At 55.2% G+C, this 17,439-nt stretch overlaps 1 protein-coding gene across 1 annotated transcript; it reads right to left on the reverse strand.

Moving 5' to 3' along the window:
- Positions 1-12,944: 12,944 nt before the first annotated feature.
- LOC142403700 (uncharacterized) lies at positions 12,945-16,665 on the reverse strand. Its single transcript, XM_075489914.1, has 8 exons — positions 16,498-16,665; positions 16,286-16,411; positions 15,682-15,835; positions 15,199-15,455; positions 14,907-14,992; positions 14,406-14,530; positions 13,802-13,910; positions 12,945-13,401 (listed from the first exon to the last, which is right to left on the reverse strand). Exons 1-8 carry the CDS (start codon positions 16,663-16,665, stop codon positions 12,945-12,947), a joined length of 1,482 nt encoding a protein of 493 aa, XP_075346029.1.
- Positions 16,666-17,439: the final 774 nt, after the last annotated feature.

Consider the following 17,439-nt stretch of genomic DNA (forward strand, 5'->3'; position numbering starts at 1 on the left):
CTGCATCCAGCCAGGAGCACTCCCCACTTGCTTCTCTCGCAATAAAGCCTTGGTGTGTGCTCCCACCAGGAGGGAGAAACAACTTCCAAGACCAAGGGTATGCATGTCCAAGCGTTCACTTACCTGCAGGGAGGTCTGCTTTGACGGCCCTGGGCCGGAAGGACATGCACTGCAGAGGCGGGCATTTACAGATGTGTCTCTTGGACTTGCCAGCGGAGTCATCAGCTAGGGCAGAGGAGAACAGCACAAAAGCAGTGGCGTTCTGGCCTGTTTTTCAAGACAAGGAGGCAGCTTCACCTGGACGGGCTCTCCTGACCAGCTGCAGAAGTGCCAGCTGCCTGAAAGCATGCACAGCTCACTCAAGGGGTGGGCTGACTGTTTTGTACCCCACGAACGCCGGGCAAAAAAAAGTCTGCTTGCTTGGTCTGAACGAACGGCTGGAGGGCTGTTACTCACTTGGTCCAGGCGTGAGCTCCCTGTTTGCCCTGCGACATCTACAGGTGGCGTACGCTGGAGCCGCATACTTCCCACTGCTGGTCACGGAGGCCTCCACGTACTCCCGAGGACCTGGAGAGCAGCAAGGCAGATGCACAGCCAGTCCCGCCTTGAGCTGTCTGCACATCACCTGCTCTTGGCCCTCAACACCATGGCTGAGCCCAGCTCCCGCAGCAGGACGCAGCAGAGCCATTTCCCCCTTCCTGTGCGGCAGCTGTCCCCAGCGCTCAACAGGGAAACTGCCCGGCCTGTGTGCGGCAGCGGCGTGTTGAGCAGCACCAGGCCAAGGGGCAGCCGAGGCGGGAGAGCGACCCTGCGCTCACCACCATCAGGCCGCGCTCTCCTCTGCCGCCATGAGCCCTCCCCTGCCCAGCCTCTGGCTCGGCTGCACCCAGCAGCCAGGAAGGGTGGGCAAAGGGAAATGGGCTTGTGCTGCTTTGACCAGGGGTGTCCGGAACCAGTGCTACACTGGTGGTAACTGCTTTAGGCCGCTGAGTGGGGCCCCCCCGGCTGCCCCCGGCCCCTCTCTCACCCATTTCTCCTCAGGCCGCTCCGCCTCGGGCCCCTCCGGCCCCACCCCAGGCCGGCTGTGACTGACAGCCCCCACCAGCTCCGCTGATTGGCTCAGCCGTGGCCAATGGCGCAGCTCCTGCTGGGCGGGCAAGTGCAGTCCGGGCCTCCCCTCACAGAGCCGCCCTGCGCCCCCTCCCAGGCGAGGGGGGCCTGACCGGGGCAAGGTTGATGTAATTTGTTGCCAATTCCAAAAGCAGCAGGAGAGCAGCAACAAAACCAAACGGAAACAGCTTCCCCCAGCCCTGCTCTTCCCAGACTCAGCCTCACTCCTCCCTTCCCCACTCCTCGGCCCCCTTTCCCCGCGGAGCGGCGCAGGGGGATGGGGAATGGGGCTGCGGGCGGCCCACAGCACCTCACCTCTGCCGCCCCTTCCTCCTCGCACCGTTCCCCTGCTCCCGCCTGGGCCCCACGGGCCACAGCTCCGGCCACAGAACCTGCTGCTGCCTGGACTCCTCTCCAGCAGCCACAGCTCCTGCCAGGAGCCTGCTCCAGCCTGGGCTCTCCACGGGCTGCAGCTTCCTGGGGCAGCTGTCGATGGCTGCCTGAGGGTGACAGCGTTGGTGGCTGGATCCTCTTCTGGGCATCCATTTCACAGAATCACCGGCTACTTGAGGCTGGCCTGGAGGTCACCTGGAGGGTGAAGTCGCCTAGGTGCTCCCACCCCCCTGCTCAAGCAGGGCCACCTGCAGCCGCTTGTCCCTGACCATGTCCAGAGGGCTGTGGCACATCTCCAAGGGTGGAGACTCCATGAGCTCCCTGGGCAGCCTGTGCTGCTGCTCGTCAGCCGCACAGCACCCTTGGCACTTCCCCTTGCTAAACTGCATGAGGTCCCTGCCAGCCCATCTCTCCAGCCTGCCCAGGTCCCTGGGGACGGCAGCACGACCCCCTGGCCCAAGCGCCACTCCTCCCAGTCTGCTGTCATCTGCCAGCTTGCTGAGGGTGCACTCTGCCCCATCATCCAGACCATTAGCTAAGGACGATGTTCAACAGCAGCGGGCCCAGTACTGAACCCTGGGCGACACTGCTAGTTACTGGCCTCCAACTAGACTTGGTGCTGCTGAGCAGCACCCGCAGGGCCTGGCCGTTCAGCCCGTTTCAGTCCGGCTCACGGTTGGCTCATCCAGCCCATTTCCGTTGGAGTGACTTGAACTCCATATGTAAAAAGAAGAGATTGCAAGGTGGGCCCATGCAAGCACACTGCTTTCCCAATCCCAAGACAGAAACCTCCCACACTGGGTATTTCTACCAATTGCTCCAAGACCCACAGAGAAGGAAACACCCCGTAAATTACACATGCAAGGCCAACAAGTGTTTTTAATTCTGGCTTGGGCTTTTCTGCCTGTTGGTTCCAAACAGGTGTTCTTTTTGCAAGGTGATCCCAAAAGCTGAACGTGGATTAAAGCTCTTCCTCGAGGGACCTGTGGGCAGGCAGACCAGCCAGCAGAGCTGTCTGAGTCTCTGGAAGGTCTCTCCGAGCTCTTCCTGGCCAGAGGCAGCACTGGGAGGAGGGACAGGGTGGGCTGCTGGTGCCCTTTGTGCAGCTTGGGCCCTGCTGGGGGCAGTTTTGGTGCTTCCTGGATTCTTCCTCCTCTTCCTCTCTGGCCTTGCAGAAGTCAAGGAGGAGCAGTGCTCCTCCCTCATCCAGGGTCGCAATCTGCCCCCGCCACAACCGCAGCACCCCGAGTGTTTGTCCGACGTGCATCTCTGGAGCGCTGAGACCCTCCTCCTCCTCCTCCCTGCTGAGGGGTCATAATCTGGTGTCCACAAAGCGGCTGCGGAGAACACAGCCGCGCCGTGGGGATCTGCTCTGCTCTCTCTGCCTCCGTTGAGTTTGCTCCTGAGCAGCCCTGGGGGCGGGAGCCCGCTTGCAGCTGGCATGGGAGGGCCCGGCAGCTGCATCATCCCTTGGGGATCGGGCACGACGTTGAGAACTTGCGTTCCTTGTCGTTGTCCTCCTCCTCCTCCTTGTTGAGTCCTGGTCGTCCGTGATCTCCAAAAACTGGCTGCGGAGATCACAGCCACGCCGCGGGGATCTGCTCCGCTCTCTCCGCCTCTGCTGAGTTTCCTCCCGAGCAGCCCTGGGGGAGGGAGCCCGCTTGGAGCTGGCGTTGGAGGGCCCGGCAGCTGCATCATCCCTTTGGGATTGGTCACCACATTGAGAACTTGTTTTCCTTGTTGTCCTCCTCCTCCTCCTTGCTGAGTCATGGTCGTCCATGCTCTCCAAAAACCGGCTGCAGAGACCATAGCCCTGCTGCAGGGATCTGCTCTCTTCTCTCTGCGTTGGCAGGGTTTGCTCCCCAGCAGCACAGGGTGCGGGAGCCAACTGGGGGCTGCCCTTGGAGGGCCCTGGAGCTGCGTTATCCCTGGGAGTGCAGCCACGACTTGGAGGACTTGTTCTCCTCCTCTTTCTCCATGTTGAGTCGTCATAGTCCGTGGTGTCCACAAACCAGCTGCGGAGATCTTTTCCCCACTGCGGGGATCTGCTGCGGGCCCTCCCCCCGGCACCGTTCCTCTGGCAGCGGGAAGAAGGGCTGAACCTGTGCTCCTCTTTGTTGTGGTCGTCTCGCACGCTGTGCAGCACACGGTCAAATGGTTGACAGCAGACCGGGCACGCAGCTTTCCTTCTAGACACCAGCCTTACGCAGCCGCAGAAGAAGCGATGCAGGCAGAAGCCCACGTAGGAGGTGATGCTGAGCCCGCCTGGCCAGATGGGCCATGGCCGGCCTGCAGATCCCTCCCGCGTACCTGCGCAGCTTAGCTGGCTTGTGCTGGCAGTTGCAGAGGAGTTGCTGTCCTCTGGAGAGTCTTCCATGCCCACCGCCACGTCCTGCAAAGAGAGCGGTGAAAAGGGCCTGCCCTTTCCTCCTGAAAGGACCAGACCAGTGGCGAAACCCCAGAAGCTGTGTGAGGGGACAGCTCAGGGCCTCCCAAAGGCTCTCCTGGAGGGCTGCAAAGGCAGAAGGGCCACAGGCGGACAAATGGGATGGATCTAGGTGGGATGCTTTGAGAGGGAGCAGCGCTGCGGCTGTGAAGAAAGATGCAGCGTGGGAGGGAAAAGAGAGCAAGGCCAAGGTGCCAGCAAGAAATCCACTGTCCGTCTGGTGCCCTGACCCACCTCCCCAGAGTTACCTTAGTCCTGTGAGGCAGAGCCTGTGGTCCCACAGAACCTGCCTGCTTGCTGTCAGCCCGCCACCGACTGAGGAAGGAAGGGAGATATGATGGTGCCAGTGAGGAAGAAACCCTCTCTCCAATTTTCAAATCAGAGCGCCTGGAGAAAAACAAAGGGATCTCTGGTTAGGGCTGTTCTTGCAGCCTCCTCTGGGGTTCAGGCATTTTCTTGGAGCGGTTTCTACGACAGAGAGCAGACATAACCAGGACTAGAAATGGCAAATTCGATTGGGGTCTTCCCACCAGGTCTGCCCCTGCCAGAGCAAGTCCTCATCTTTATACCCCCTATGGCCTCCATTTCATAGACTCATAGAATCACAGAAGGGTTTGGCTTGGAAGAGACCTTAAAGATCATCTAGTTCCAACTCCCCTGCCGTGGGCAGGGATACCTTCCGCTAGAGCAGGTTGCTCAAAGCCCCATCCACCACCCTGGTCTTGAACACTTCCAGGGAGGGGGCATCCACAATTTCTCTGGGCAACCTCTTCCGGTGTCTCACCACCCTCACAGTAAAGAATTTCTTCCTAATAGCGAATCGAAATCTTCCCTCTCTCAGTTTAAAACCGGTACCCCTCGTCCTATCGCTGCACTCCCTGATAAAGAGTCCCTCCCCATCTTCCCTACTGCAGGCCCCCTTCAAGTACTCTTCTCTACATTAGCCAGCTTCAGATAGCAGACAAGTAGCAATTGACAGCAGGGCAGCAGCCTAAAGCACAGCAAGGGAAGATAAGGACTGACGTGGGGTAGTTCACATTTGACAGCACTGAATGATGCAGGTAGTCATTGTCTCCTATGACAGAAAGAGAAACACTCAGGAGGTTGAGAAGGAAAATAGCAAAGCCCGGAAAAGCAAACGTATTCTCAACACATTGTAAGACTTGTTATTACCTGACATAAAACAGCAGATAGGCTTGCTGCCTGAGAACTGTGTCGATGCCACGACCATCCACAGACGCGTCGTTCATCTCGTACCACAGTCCGTTGCTGGCCTGCAAAGAAAGCCATCGATATCTGGAGATGGTTCTCCACAAAAACACAGGCAGAGAACTACAGAACCAAGAGCAGGCCAAAACAAATGCAATGCAGCCCCTAAGGAGACCTTCTCCCCAAAACCCTTGGCCTGTGTAACACTGCCGTGAATGGTTGTCTTGCCCAGCACACATTTTTCCCCTGCTAGGAAGGAAGCTGCTCTTTACCTTTGTGTAGCAGAAATAGTGTCCCGCATGACAGCTGCCACCGCTATGGACCAGGACGGCATATAAGGTGTAGAGGAGTGGTTCTCCAGCTGTCTGAGACATGTATGGCCGAAGATCCAAGTACTCGGGGTACTCCACAAGCTAGGGAGAGACCAAGAGGGCTCAGAAATGATCCTGAAATATTGCCTGAAATAGCCTTCAACACGTCATGGTTTGGGTGGCAGGAAACTCTACTCGGCCAAAGCAGCTCTGTCGGAGCAGAGTACGTGCTTGTCTTCCCACGGGAACTCTCCTCTCCCCGGAAGGGAACACCAAAAACCCAACACGAACAACTTGTGAAAGAGCGTACTGCTTTGGGAAATCTCCCGCTCCAGCAAGAGAAAGTTGCACTCCAATTGCATACACACCTTGCCGATCTTCCTGCCGGTGAAATCTTCAAACCTTTTGAGGCACACCGTGAGAACCTTGGGTGCGCGATGGACTGTAAACCTCTTGGAGGCGGCAACCATCTTGTCACACCTGGAAACCAAGCACAGAGCCCAGTGCTGAAATGCCCCTTATCTTCCCCCAAGAAGGCCAGACAACCTTTCCTGTCTCCCACATCCTTACGCTATTTTAAGCCTATTCAGTACCATAAGGCCATCTTAAAAAAAAGCCGCCTCTCGTTAGCCTGCATTAAACCTACGTGAAAAGATGACTTATGCTCCCTGACAGGCAGCACCTTCACGCAGGATCTAGTATTAATATGTCGTTAGTAATCGTCTTACTTGCTACATTTAAAGCAGTTTTCGCCATCCAGCCGCTCGGGTTTCACAAAGTCCTGCAGAGCTGCGGTGACAGATGAGGCTGCCTGGAGGAGTGAGAAAGGAGAGCACTGAGCTGGGGAAACGCCCTCTCCCAAACACTTCCTAGGAGTTGACAGGAAGACCCAGGTAGCTGAGGCTGAGGAGACCCACTGTGAACCCGCAAGCAGTGTCCAGAAGGAGGCAGAAAGAGGGTATGATGCTGAACATTTCCCTCCGTTCCCAGGGATTCCCGGGGCTATCAAGAGCTACCTCTCTGTGGCACCACCCAGTTCAGCTACCCAAGGGGTGCAGGGCATCAACAATGGAAACACCACAGCCCATCAGCCTGGAAGCCAGACGGGTGTTGAGGGAGGGCCAAAGGAAGCAGGATGAGAGTAGGTCAAGGGTGCAGAGAGGATAATTCGTACTTTTCCAGCTTAAAGGCAGCACCTGCAGGGAGACCACTGCCATGGCCTCCCCAGAAGGACACAGCCCACTCCACTTCCCACCCACCACCAAGCTCTCTTGTGTTCCCAGTCTACGTTTTTAAGTCAGCCGCATGGATTCTGGAAAGCTACAGGGGCCTTGGGATGTCTTGACGCGCAATTATAAACCCTCTTACTTTTATATGCAAAGGGACATCCAGGAAGGCCTCGTAGGAATCGGAAACGGCTTTGCAGCTCAAGCATGTGACTGGAAGGCAAATGAAAATGCTCAGCGATAAGGGAAGTCGACTGACTGTGCCGCTTTCCGTCCTTCATGCCTCCTACGCCAGGCACCCGATCAGCTGTTTGTCACGGGCAGACGGAAGGGCACAGACAATTCCAAGGAGAGCAGTAGTTGTGGAAAAGTACCTCTGGATCTCAGAAAGCCCCCAAAGATTTGATGGACGATGGTAGTTGCTTGAGAAGAGATGTCCAAGCTGGAAAGAAATGGTGAGGCAGAGAGTTACCTCCTCCAAGAGTTTTGCTTTGTCTGAAAGCCCTGGGCGTAGGTTTGCCTTGATGGCAGTACATCAAGGAGTCCAAAGGGCTCGGGAACATTGAAAAGGTCATTTGCTTGCGCTTACTCGCTGCTTCCGCTCAGACAAGCTCTCTGCATGGCATCGACAGTATAGCGCAGGAACTCGTGGGCGTCTTCCTGCATGCCAAGCCGGAAATGTTCTCCTATGCCTAAGAGAGAAGAAGTTAGTGGTTCTCTCCTACAAGAAGGGAAGCAAACCTGTCAAAGCACCTGAAATGACTTACGTGTGAGGACAGTGATGACAGCGCTAGGCTGGATGACCCTCACTGAGGCACGCAGGACCTTGTTAACGTGCGCTTCCATTATGCACATCATGCAGAAGCCTTGCTGACGACCTGAACAGGGAGGGAGGGAGGGAAGGAAGCAAGCTCCTCAGCTTAGTAAAATCTCCATAGCACTGGGAAACCTAATGGAGATCTTGAAGGTATAAGAACAGTCTCTACTCCACTTCTCCCAAGGTGCCAATTTCCCAACAAGCCCAGGACATGTTAGTGCCTAGAAAACTTTCTTCGCAGGGATGCTAAACTGACAAAAGTTGTCTGTGCAATAAGCAAAGAGAGTTTAATTTGCAGCAACAGGGACCGAGACCCGGGGCTAGAAAGAGGTGCCTTTCTGAAGATGAACAGCCCTAGATTCGACAAGCGGCTTCTAGGCTTGAGTGTTCAAAGAACACCCGCTCGGGGGGTTGACAAAGAAGGGCCACTTTTCTCCTAAATCAAATTCCAGATGCTGGGAACCCTTGGGAAGTGCCCAACAGATTTACAAGGACATGTTCCCAAAAGTACTCACACGACTGGCTGTGCTCACGCGAGAGCAGGTAGTTGGCCAGAGGGGGGGTGTACGTCAGGCACTGCAGGACGGAGTTGAGGAAGCACGTATTGCCCAGGTTGTAGAGTCCCGCTCCCGCTCTCTGTCTTTGCTGCCAGTCCATGCAAATCTTCTCCGGGGGAAAGAGGATCCTTTGTGGCGGAGCCATTCCCTCGACAATGACTGCAGGGAAATGACATTTGAAAAGAGGTGAGACGATATTGTTGCATGAAAGCATTTAAAAGTTGAGCTCTGTCAAGGAGCACCCAGGACAACCAGCTCCAACCTCCAACACAGAAACATTGGGGGAAGCCTGACACTGCCGTTGACATTTACTGGTCGAGAAACAGTTTTGGAAAAGAGTCTGTTCCCCTGCCTACATTGCCAAAAGTCCAGCAAAACCACACTCTGATTTCTGTGCCTCGGGCTACCTTCCTTTCCCTCTAGAGTCTTGAAATGGATGATCAAGTCAAGTCTTCCCTTTTCCTCATTGTAACTTGACAAAAACAAGCAAGTAGCTAGCACAGAAGGTAACCCTCCTGATGTCAGATCTTGCTACGAGCAATGTCACCTTTCCAAGTCTTGTACATAGTGTCAGAGGAGTGACAAAATGTGTTTTCCTGTGTCTAATTGAGAACACCTGGGTCAGCGTGGCCGCTACCAGGAAACGCCCCAGAATTGATGCTAGGTTGTGAGCACATCAACATTCAGGGGTGGAGCACCAGCCACCTCCGTTGCCTTTGGGGAGTCACAAAGTCCAGGCCTGCTGCTGAAGCCGTTACTCACAGGAGTCGTTCCCCATTGCAGCCATGGCTCCTCTCCGGAACAGAGGGGAAAGCTTTGGTTGACAAAGGATGTCAGGACACGCTCCAGAAAGAGATCAGCGCCAATCCCGTCACCTGATTGCAAAGAAAGAATTGTAGCTCAACAAAATGATTAAAAAAGACCCCAAAGGCAACTCACAGAGCAGCATCCGCCATCCAAAGTGTTTCAGTGGCAGCTGTAACTGCTGCAGAGCTGCAGGCTGATGGCCCTAGTGTCCCTGTCACAGGACTCTGTCTGCTGTCAACTGACAGCAATTACCAAGGCCCTTTTGAAACACTGCATTGCTTGTCACCTTCTCTGAAGAGGACCTGCTGCTTACCTGTGGCTAGCGTTAGCAGCAGAGCCCTCTGGCTCTCCAGCACACGCTGGCCCACCTTGTACGCAGGAGTGACCGGCTTTCGGCCGCTGCTTTAACGGCTGCCTTTGCCGTGCTCCTTTTCTGTCTCCCTTCCTACCTCATCAGTCAGGGTGGGCTTCTTGTCATTCTAGACTGGGCCCAACGCCTCAGACAACACTGCCACCCCTCTACTTACCCATCCTAGCACATGGCAAAGAAATAAGAATTAAACAAATAGGAACTCTACCCATAGCCCATATTTGGCCAGCCTCTAAAGGTGTAATAGCTCAGCCTGGAGCTCGGAAGCTACAGACCAGCCTATACTTTATCCCGTATCTACCTCCTCTATGAGCTGTCCTGAAAGTCAAATCACAGTTACCTTTGAAAGAGGATGGAAGTTGAGGAGAAGTGGGCAGTAAAGCAGCAATGGCTGCAAAAAAGTAGGCACGCAAGTAGCAAAGGAAGGAGCTGAGTTATCCCGAAGGCCAGCTCAGCCCAACTAGCTTTCGCTGGCTCGCTCTTCAGGATCCCAAGCCCTGGCCAGCTGAGCTCACAAGCGCCGGGCGGTTGCCGCATCACTGCCCCTTTGTGACACGGGGCCGCAGGGGGACGTGTCCCCTTGAGCCAGACAACCACGCAGCTGACACAGCCTGGGCTCCTGCCGCAGCCGGCAGCTGCTGGGCTTCCCCGAGTGCCAGGGGCTCCCTGGCTGCACAACACTTGCGCTCTTACCAGTCCCATCAGTTACCAGTTTCCACCAAGTGACTCCACGCCTACAGAGAAAAACTACCCCATGAATTACATATGCAAGTCCAACACGTGCTTTTAATTCTGGCTTTGGCTTTTCTGCCTCTTGGCACCAAAGGAGTATTGTTTTCCCAAGGCGATCCCAACAGCTGAACAGGGATTAAAGCTCTTCCTTGAGAGACCTGTGGGCAGGCAGGCCAGTCGGCAGAGCTGTCCATGTCTCTAGAAGCTCTCTCTGAGCTCTTGCTGGCCAGAGGTGGCTCTGGGAGGAGGGCTGGGCTGGGCTGCTGGTGCCCTTTGTGCAGCTTGCTCCAAAGCTGCTTGGGGGCAATTTTAGAATCATACAATCGTAGAATCATTTAGGTTGGAAAAGACCTTTAAGATCATCGAGTCCAACCGTTAACCCAACACTACCAAGTCCACCACTACACCATGTCCCTAAGCGCCACCTCTACATGTCTCTTAAATCCCTCCAGGGATGGTGACTCCAGCACTTCCCTGGGCAGCCTGCTCCAATGCTTGACAACCCTAGGGCTTTGTGCCCTACAATTGATGCTTAGGACTCTAAAAATAAGACTTTGGAAACAAAAAATGACACTCAGGACCCTAAAATGTAATTCAGACTCTATAAATGTAGCTTTGGACCGTCAAGAAGTGAGTTTGGCCCTAAAAATGAGAGATTAGACCCTGAATATGAAGCTTTGGACCTTAAAACTAAGATTATGAGCCCTAAAATTAAGACTCTGAGCCGTAGAAGAGGGGTTTGGATCCTGTGAATGAGAAACTGGACCCTAAAAATGAAGCTTTGAGCCCTGTAACTGAGGGTTTGGAAACTAAAATGAGGCTTTAGACTCTGAAAGGAGCTTTTGTGTCTTAAAGTGAGGTTTGGGCTCTAAAAATGAGACCTTGCAAACTAAAACTGAGGCGTTGACCCTGAAAATCAGGCGTCAGGCCCGACTGAAGGCTTTTCACCTAAAATGAAGGTTTGGAGCCGAAAAATGAGGCTTTGGTCCCTAAAATTTGCAGACGGGATCCTAAACATTAGGCTATGTTCCCTGAAAAATGGACTCTAAGAAACGAGGCTTTGTGCCCTAAACATGAGTCAAAAAATGAGGGATTTGGGCCTTAGAAAGGAGGGCTTTTTCACCCAAAGTGGGTGCAGATATTGCAGCCAGAGGGGCAAGACTTTGGTGGTGTTCATACCTCAATTGGGCATGTCCTCGAGCAGCCTGATGGGACCTGTTCTGAGCACAGGATTGGGCTGGAGAGCAATCCATGTGCCCTCTGACCTGATTTAGTCCATGACTTCATGATTTCCCTCAGCAGAAAGACCTGATTTGACAAGCTCAGCTGGACAGGGTGACACTACAGGCTCCCTGGTGAGACACACCTCACCCCAGCACTGAGCTCCTGGCTCTGGGTAGATGTCTCCACGTTGGCGCTTGCACAGGATGTTCCAATTCCCAGCCTGGCACCCTCAGATCTCTTGCAAACCTGTGCAGAAAGATCCGCCTTTACAAAGTGACCTTGGGCTTTGCAGACACTCATTGCTCACTCGTGACGGTGTCCTCAGAACAACCTTAGCTCAAGGTCAGGGATTGAATTTTGAGGGCGGCAGCAGGGTGGCCCCTGCCCCCAGATCCTGGAGGGGGTCCTAAGCAGAAGCTTCCTGTTAGGAGGGTTGGGTTCCTGGGTTGAATAGGGTGGGTTTGGGCAAGGAGGAAAATGCCAGGTAACAGCAGGCTACATGAGTGCCATAGGGCTGGGATTGGAGATGAACCTTCTCTGTCAGTGTGGGTGGCCCACAGGATGGCCAAAAGGCAGACCTGCTCGGAGGATTTCCTAAGTAAGAGATCTAAATTGGCTATAAATTGGATAAACTGGGAGAGAAAGAGCACAGTAAAGAGCCCTGGCTCTACCCCAAGTGGAAGTAGAAGGTCCAGCCCAGCAGAGCTGGGCTCAGCCTTGCTCTCTCTCCTTCCCTGGTCCCTTACGCTCCTGGGTGAAAGCTCAGCTGGCCTCCACTGCCCCTGCACATAGGTGCCCTCCATGCCTCCCCAGCTGCACTCGCATCCTCTCCTTTCCCCTCCAGGGATGTTCAGTTGTCCCCCATATTGCTCCGAGTGCCTGGTTGCCCTCTCCTGCCCCAGAAAGCGGGTTCCTGTCCATAGCGGCCATGCAAAAGGTCCCTCGGATGGAAAAGGTCCTGAGGGAAGGTCTCTCTGATGGCCCTGCTTCCAGCACCACGTTGGGCTGATCTCAGAGCCATGGCCAACTGTCAAAGCCCTCTCCCCTTTTCCGGTGAAGGACCGTTAAAAAGGACCGCAAACAGTTAAAAAAGTCCATGCTCTTTTGCAACGTCTCCTTTGTGTTTTTATTCGTCTCTTTCCCGAGCTCCTTGGGTCCCGAAGATGGGTGGGTTTCTGCAAAAGAAGAGAGACTCTTCTAAAACAATACTGCAGCTTTGGGGAGCTCTTTGCCCACACTCAGACCCCTTGGATGGCTTCAGGTCAGGACAGTGAGGGGAGGGCACCTGTTTCTCTCCCTCTATGTACCCTTTCCGTGCAGCCTCTCCAGCAGCAGCACTTTGCTCCCAAAGCACCGGGCCAGACCCACCCAAAAAGCCTTTCTCTTCCCACTGGGGATCTAAAGGAGCAACAAGCTGGGAAGAAACAGTCCCCTCTCCAGCCCAGAGCAGCCTTGCGGTTACTTAGGCCTTCCAAACATGGCCAAATAGCATGGCCTTGTGTGTTTTCTGAGGCTACAGAAGAGAGGGCAACATTGGAAAAGAAGTACCTCGCCCCTGGTGATGGAAGAGCCCAAGGTGGGAATATCAATCAGAACTAAGGGCTCTTTGAAGAGTCCCCACTGTCTCTCTAACTCGGCATTTCTACAAGGAAGTAGCACCCAAGAACGACACAGATCTGAATCACGTACCTGTTTTGCCACCGCAGTGGTGCTCCCTCTGCTCCGGGCACCCCAAGCCCTGATCACTCCAGCCAAGGCCACTCCATCCTGGAGACCACCGATCTGGTCTTCAGTGGGTGGCATTGCGTAGACCTGGACTCCTCGTACATTGGTGGCACCAAAAGGGAGGGCTCAAAGCTGTATCCCGCTAATACGGTCTTCTGCGGTTCCTTCACCACTGACCAGAACATCTCAGGCCTTGATTTTAGTAATGGTGCTGCCTCAGGTCTTGGTGGCTGTGGAATGAAGACCTTGTAGGTGGGCTCCTCAGGCAGCCCAGCCTCAGAGCTCATTGACAGCAATTTGCTTCCAACGGGAACTTTCTTTTCTCCTTGTCCTCCTCCTCTGCACCTCCCAGGTTTTGCTGCCTGCGCTCGACTCTGCTTTGACGCTTGGCCTTCGAGCTTGGATTTGCCCTTGGGTTGGCTGGTCACAGGCTGTTTTATTCCAGAGGAGTCCCCTGGGATCAGTGGCAGCCACCTGAAAGGACACAACGGGAGGGGTCTGCCTGAGGACACGATGGGTTTGGGGCCTCATCCTGTCCCTATGAGCCATGTGCCTGTCTGCACAGCTGCTGGCAGCCCAGCCCATGGCTGCCCTCAGCTCAGGAGAGGAAACCCCCTGAGCTAGGACCCTCGGCTGACACACGGCTGTCCCCATGCACAGCTTAGGAGGCCACGCTGGGGCTCTCCTGAAGGGAAGGAGAGGAGCCAGGCCTGTGCAATGCAGGGCTCCCGGCAGCCTCATCCTGCCCCTCTGGGTGCTGCCTTCACCACTGCTGGGCAGTGATGAATGGCGAGTGTTTGGGGCTGGGGAATGGGCCCTTGCTGGGTCAGAAAGCAAGCCTGTGCAGACGCCAGCCCTGAATCTCCAGACTCACCTGACCCGAGACTTCTTCCTCTTCTCTATCTCCTTCATTTCCCGGAGCTGTGGGGCTTCATTAGGAGTCGAGCTTGAACAGGCAGGCAAGGGCAGTTCAGCAAATCCCACTGGAACCGGGAAGGAGAGACCTTGTCAGAAGAGCATCGCTGGGACACCGCCGACGCTGGTGACGCATAGTGGTGCTCAGGCCTCTTCCCAAAACATCCGAGAGGGCCATTCTGCTCCCCTCGCAGCCACCCTGACACCAGCTCTTGCCCAGCTCCTCATTTCCACGGTCAACGTGGTTTTGTGACTGTGTTATCGGCACCAGATTTGGGAAAGAGGAGCTGGGTGGTGCCGGTGACGGGACAGGGACCCTTGCAGAGGGGTCATTTCCCGGGGGCCTTGGCTTGCCATCTTCCCACTGTTCCCTTGGGCACATCCCTCCCTGGGGGTTCGTTTTGTGCAAGCCAATGAGTCATGAGCAGAAAAGGCTGTGCTGAGCTGTCATGAAGCTTTGGCGCAAATCGGAGTCCTTTGACAATCCTCACCGGAGGATTTTCCCCACTATATCCCAGAAGTTGGTTGGCTATGCTATGGAAAGGCGCCAGGAGCAGCTTTACCTTTTTTGCCCTGCCTGAGAGCTGGCAAAACCTCTTCTTCCTTCCGCTTGTCCTCACCAGGGACTTTTCTCAAGTGCTTGACAGGGGCCCTGGGTGGTGGTTTGGGCACAAACTCCAGTTCAAACCTGCAGACAAAGAGATGACACCAGCATGATCCACAGCACCACCAGCCCTTGCCGCTTGCCACGATCACCTGCTCACAAGCAGATTTTGGCACTGCACAAAAACTCCTTTTTTTTTCCCCAAGTTGACTACACCCCATCCCCGAGGACCGTCCTGGGAAAGGGAGTCACCCTGCAAAGAAGTCCAGGCCATGATGGGAAGAAAGTGTTGCCTAAAAGTCCTCCATCTTTCCCATCGGATCTGCCTCACAGGAATGACTATGGGCTGGGGACATGTCACTGCCTGGTGCCCCCATGGCAGGACACCTGTGGTCACATGGAGCAAATGCTACCAAACCACAGCTGAGCAACTAGAGGCAACATCCGCAGATGTACTCACTCAGGAAAGATGATGACACGGCCAGAAAATGTCAGTGAGGCCACAGGTACCACCTGGGACACCACCATGTCCAGCAGCTGGGGGACCTGCAATGGAGGAGCACGAAGATGGCACGACGTCCTCAGCATGGCTGGGGCACTCAATACTGGGGGAGCCCGAGGCAGTGAGAGTCGGTAGGACCGTAGCTCTCGCCTGGCCTGGGCGGCTGGTTATGTCCTGGCGGGCCACATGCAAGCAGTGCTGGAGCACTGCTGTGGGACTGCCTGAGCCGTGGAGAAGCCAAAACACTCACCTTAAAAGCAGCTTTTTCCAAGTTCTCCTTCCCAGACATCCTCTCCAGGAAGTTGTAAAAAAATTTCATTTGTACTCTCATGCCTTCGATGAGAAGCAAGCCTATGTCCCTCAGGACAAGGGCGACGTTCTCCCCCTTCCCCAGGCAGTGAGAGAGGAGAGACATGGTGCCTTGGATGCAGGCCTCCACTTTCCGTCGGGACACAGAGGCGGCTGCGGCCACCTTGGCGTATTTGAGGGGCTCCAGCTCCTTATTGCCTGGAAAAGCACACAAGAGGGATGGAGGCGCTCACCCAGCGGCCCTTCTGCGGGCGTTTCCCAAGGGCTGCTTATTGCAGTCATTGCCCAGAAAGGCCCCATTTTCGGACCTGCTCCGCAGAGGGGGCAGTTGGCTTTAGAGAAGCGTCTCAGACCCCGGGAAGGGACGCGATAGCCCCCTTCACCTTGACCATGCAGCCGGCCAGGGATTAATGGGCAGTCTTACCAGGCAGGTAGTCCTTGTTGTCCCTGAGGTTGTGGACACCTGCAAGGTTCCTGGCCAACCGAAACACGGGCCTCTGGATAATCACGGCCTCGTTCCCAACCTGAATCCATTTGGGGACAACATCGAAGGAGCCAAGGGTGGGAATTCGGACCCCCTGCGAGTGGAAGAGAAGGGAAGGGCAGAAGGGTGAGGACTGGCTGGAGGGAAGAGCTGGAGGTAGCCCTGACCAGGGATGGTGCTTCAGGCTGGGTCCTGCCCACTCCTGCTGGTCAGAGGCATGAGCCCGGGCAGTGGCAAGAGCTTTAAGGAGGAGCTGCCAAGTCCTCTCCTTCCGCCGCCGAAAAATTAGTGCTGGAGTCAGGGCAGAAGCAGCCTGAGGGCATCCAGGGGGCTTCCAGTGAGCAGGATCAGCCCTGTGGAACATTACCACCTACCAGAGGTGATACCACCCTTGCATGAGCCCTCTTTGTCCATTGGGTTGGGGACTTTTGGGGTGAGCTTCCTGCTTTCTGAGGAGGGCAAGAGTAACTGCAGGCCATGCCCCAGGGCCATGGGGACTCCCCACCCCTCTGGGTTGACTAGGAGGATGTGGGTGTCGCCCCACCTTGCGCAGCAAGAGCTCTTCTTGAACATAGCCGGCCACTGCGTCCCAGACGGCTGTTCGCTCTGGAAAGCAAAGGAAAATCAGGTCACGCTCTGCGACTGCCAGCTCTCGACCCTCCAACACCCCCTGAGCTGTGGCGCATGTAAAGTATCACTGCTGTCCTCAGCCCCACATGCTGACGCCCCTGAGATGGCTGCAGTGCTGAGTCTCACCCACGCAACGCTGCAACTGTTGGCCATGATCACACTCCTGCGGTGCCTGTGGATGCCTGTACCTTTGCTGGTGATGCTGGGCATCATGAAGCCGTGCTCCATCCCGTTCCAGAAGTCCATCTTGGTCCGCCTCATGCTGGCGGGTTGCTCCTTGGTGGCGACAGCCATGTGGGAGCTCATCCCTGCCTTTGTCCTATGGACACTCCTCCAGGGTGCAGGACCCACCGCCCTGCGGCCCCTTTTGTACCCCACTCTGACACCACGGTGACACGACCAGTGCTGACTCTGCTGCCCACTGTGACACGGCCACCCCTGACCTGCTGACCTTGGCCACGTGGATCCTAAGGGACCAGCACCTGTCGGGATGTTTTAAATGTGGTTCAAAATGTTTCAGTGTTGCTGTAGCTTTCTCAAATCAGCTCTGTTGACCTAAAAACGTGGTGGATGGGAAGCAACCTGGGCTCTGTCCTTTGGTGGAAGCCATATGAATGAGCACTGTGTGCTATGTGCCGGGCTTCAGTTGGAAGAGGAGTTGGAAAATCCTATCCACAGGCATGATGATACTGCCACACCTCTCTGGTTTGGACTACCTCAATACACATTGGATTGCTAATCTGATGGGTGGGATTGGTTTTGTTCTTTATGACCGTGCCTACCACAGGTAACTCAGTGGTCTGGTACCACACACGGGGGGGGTCAGCTGGCAAGGTCCTCTTGTAAACTCCCAGCAAGAGTTTGGGATTTTGAGATTGCAGATTTGAGAGCTTAGTGCTCTCCTTCTTCCCTCCCCCAGGAAGCTTCACAATATTACAAGAGTTTGGCAAAACAAGCTGTCATTCACATATACACTTGGAGAAGCCAGAACTGCCAGGCTTGGCTCTCCAACACTCGTGTCTGATCCATCCAAATGAATAAAGCACTCTACTATCTGCTTGTTACCAC

Source organism: Mycteria americana, unplaced genomic scaffold, assembly GCF_035582795.1.
Source record: "Mycteria americana isolate JAX WOST 10 ecotype Jacksonville Zoo and Gardens unplaced genomic scaffold, USCA_MyAme_1.0 Scaffold_42, whole genome shotgun sequence".
NCBI classification, from domain to species: Eukaryota; Metazoa; Chordata; class Aves; order Ciconiiformes; family Ciconiidae; genus Mycteria; species Mycteria americana.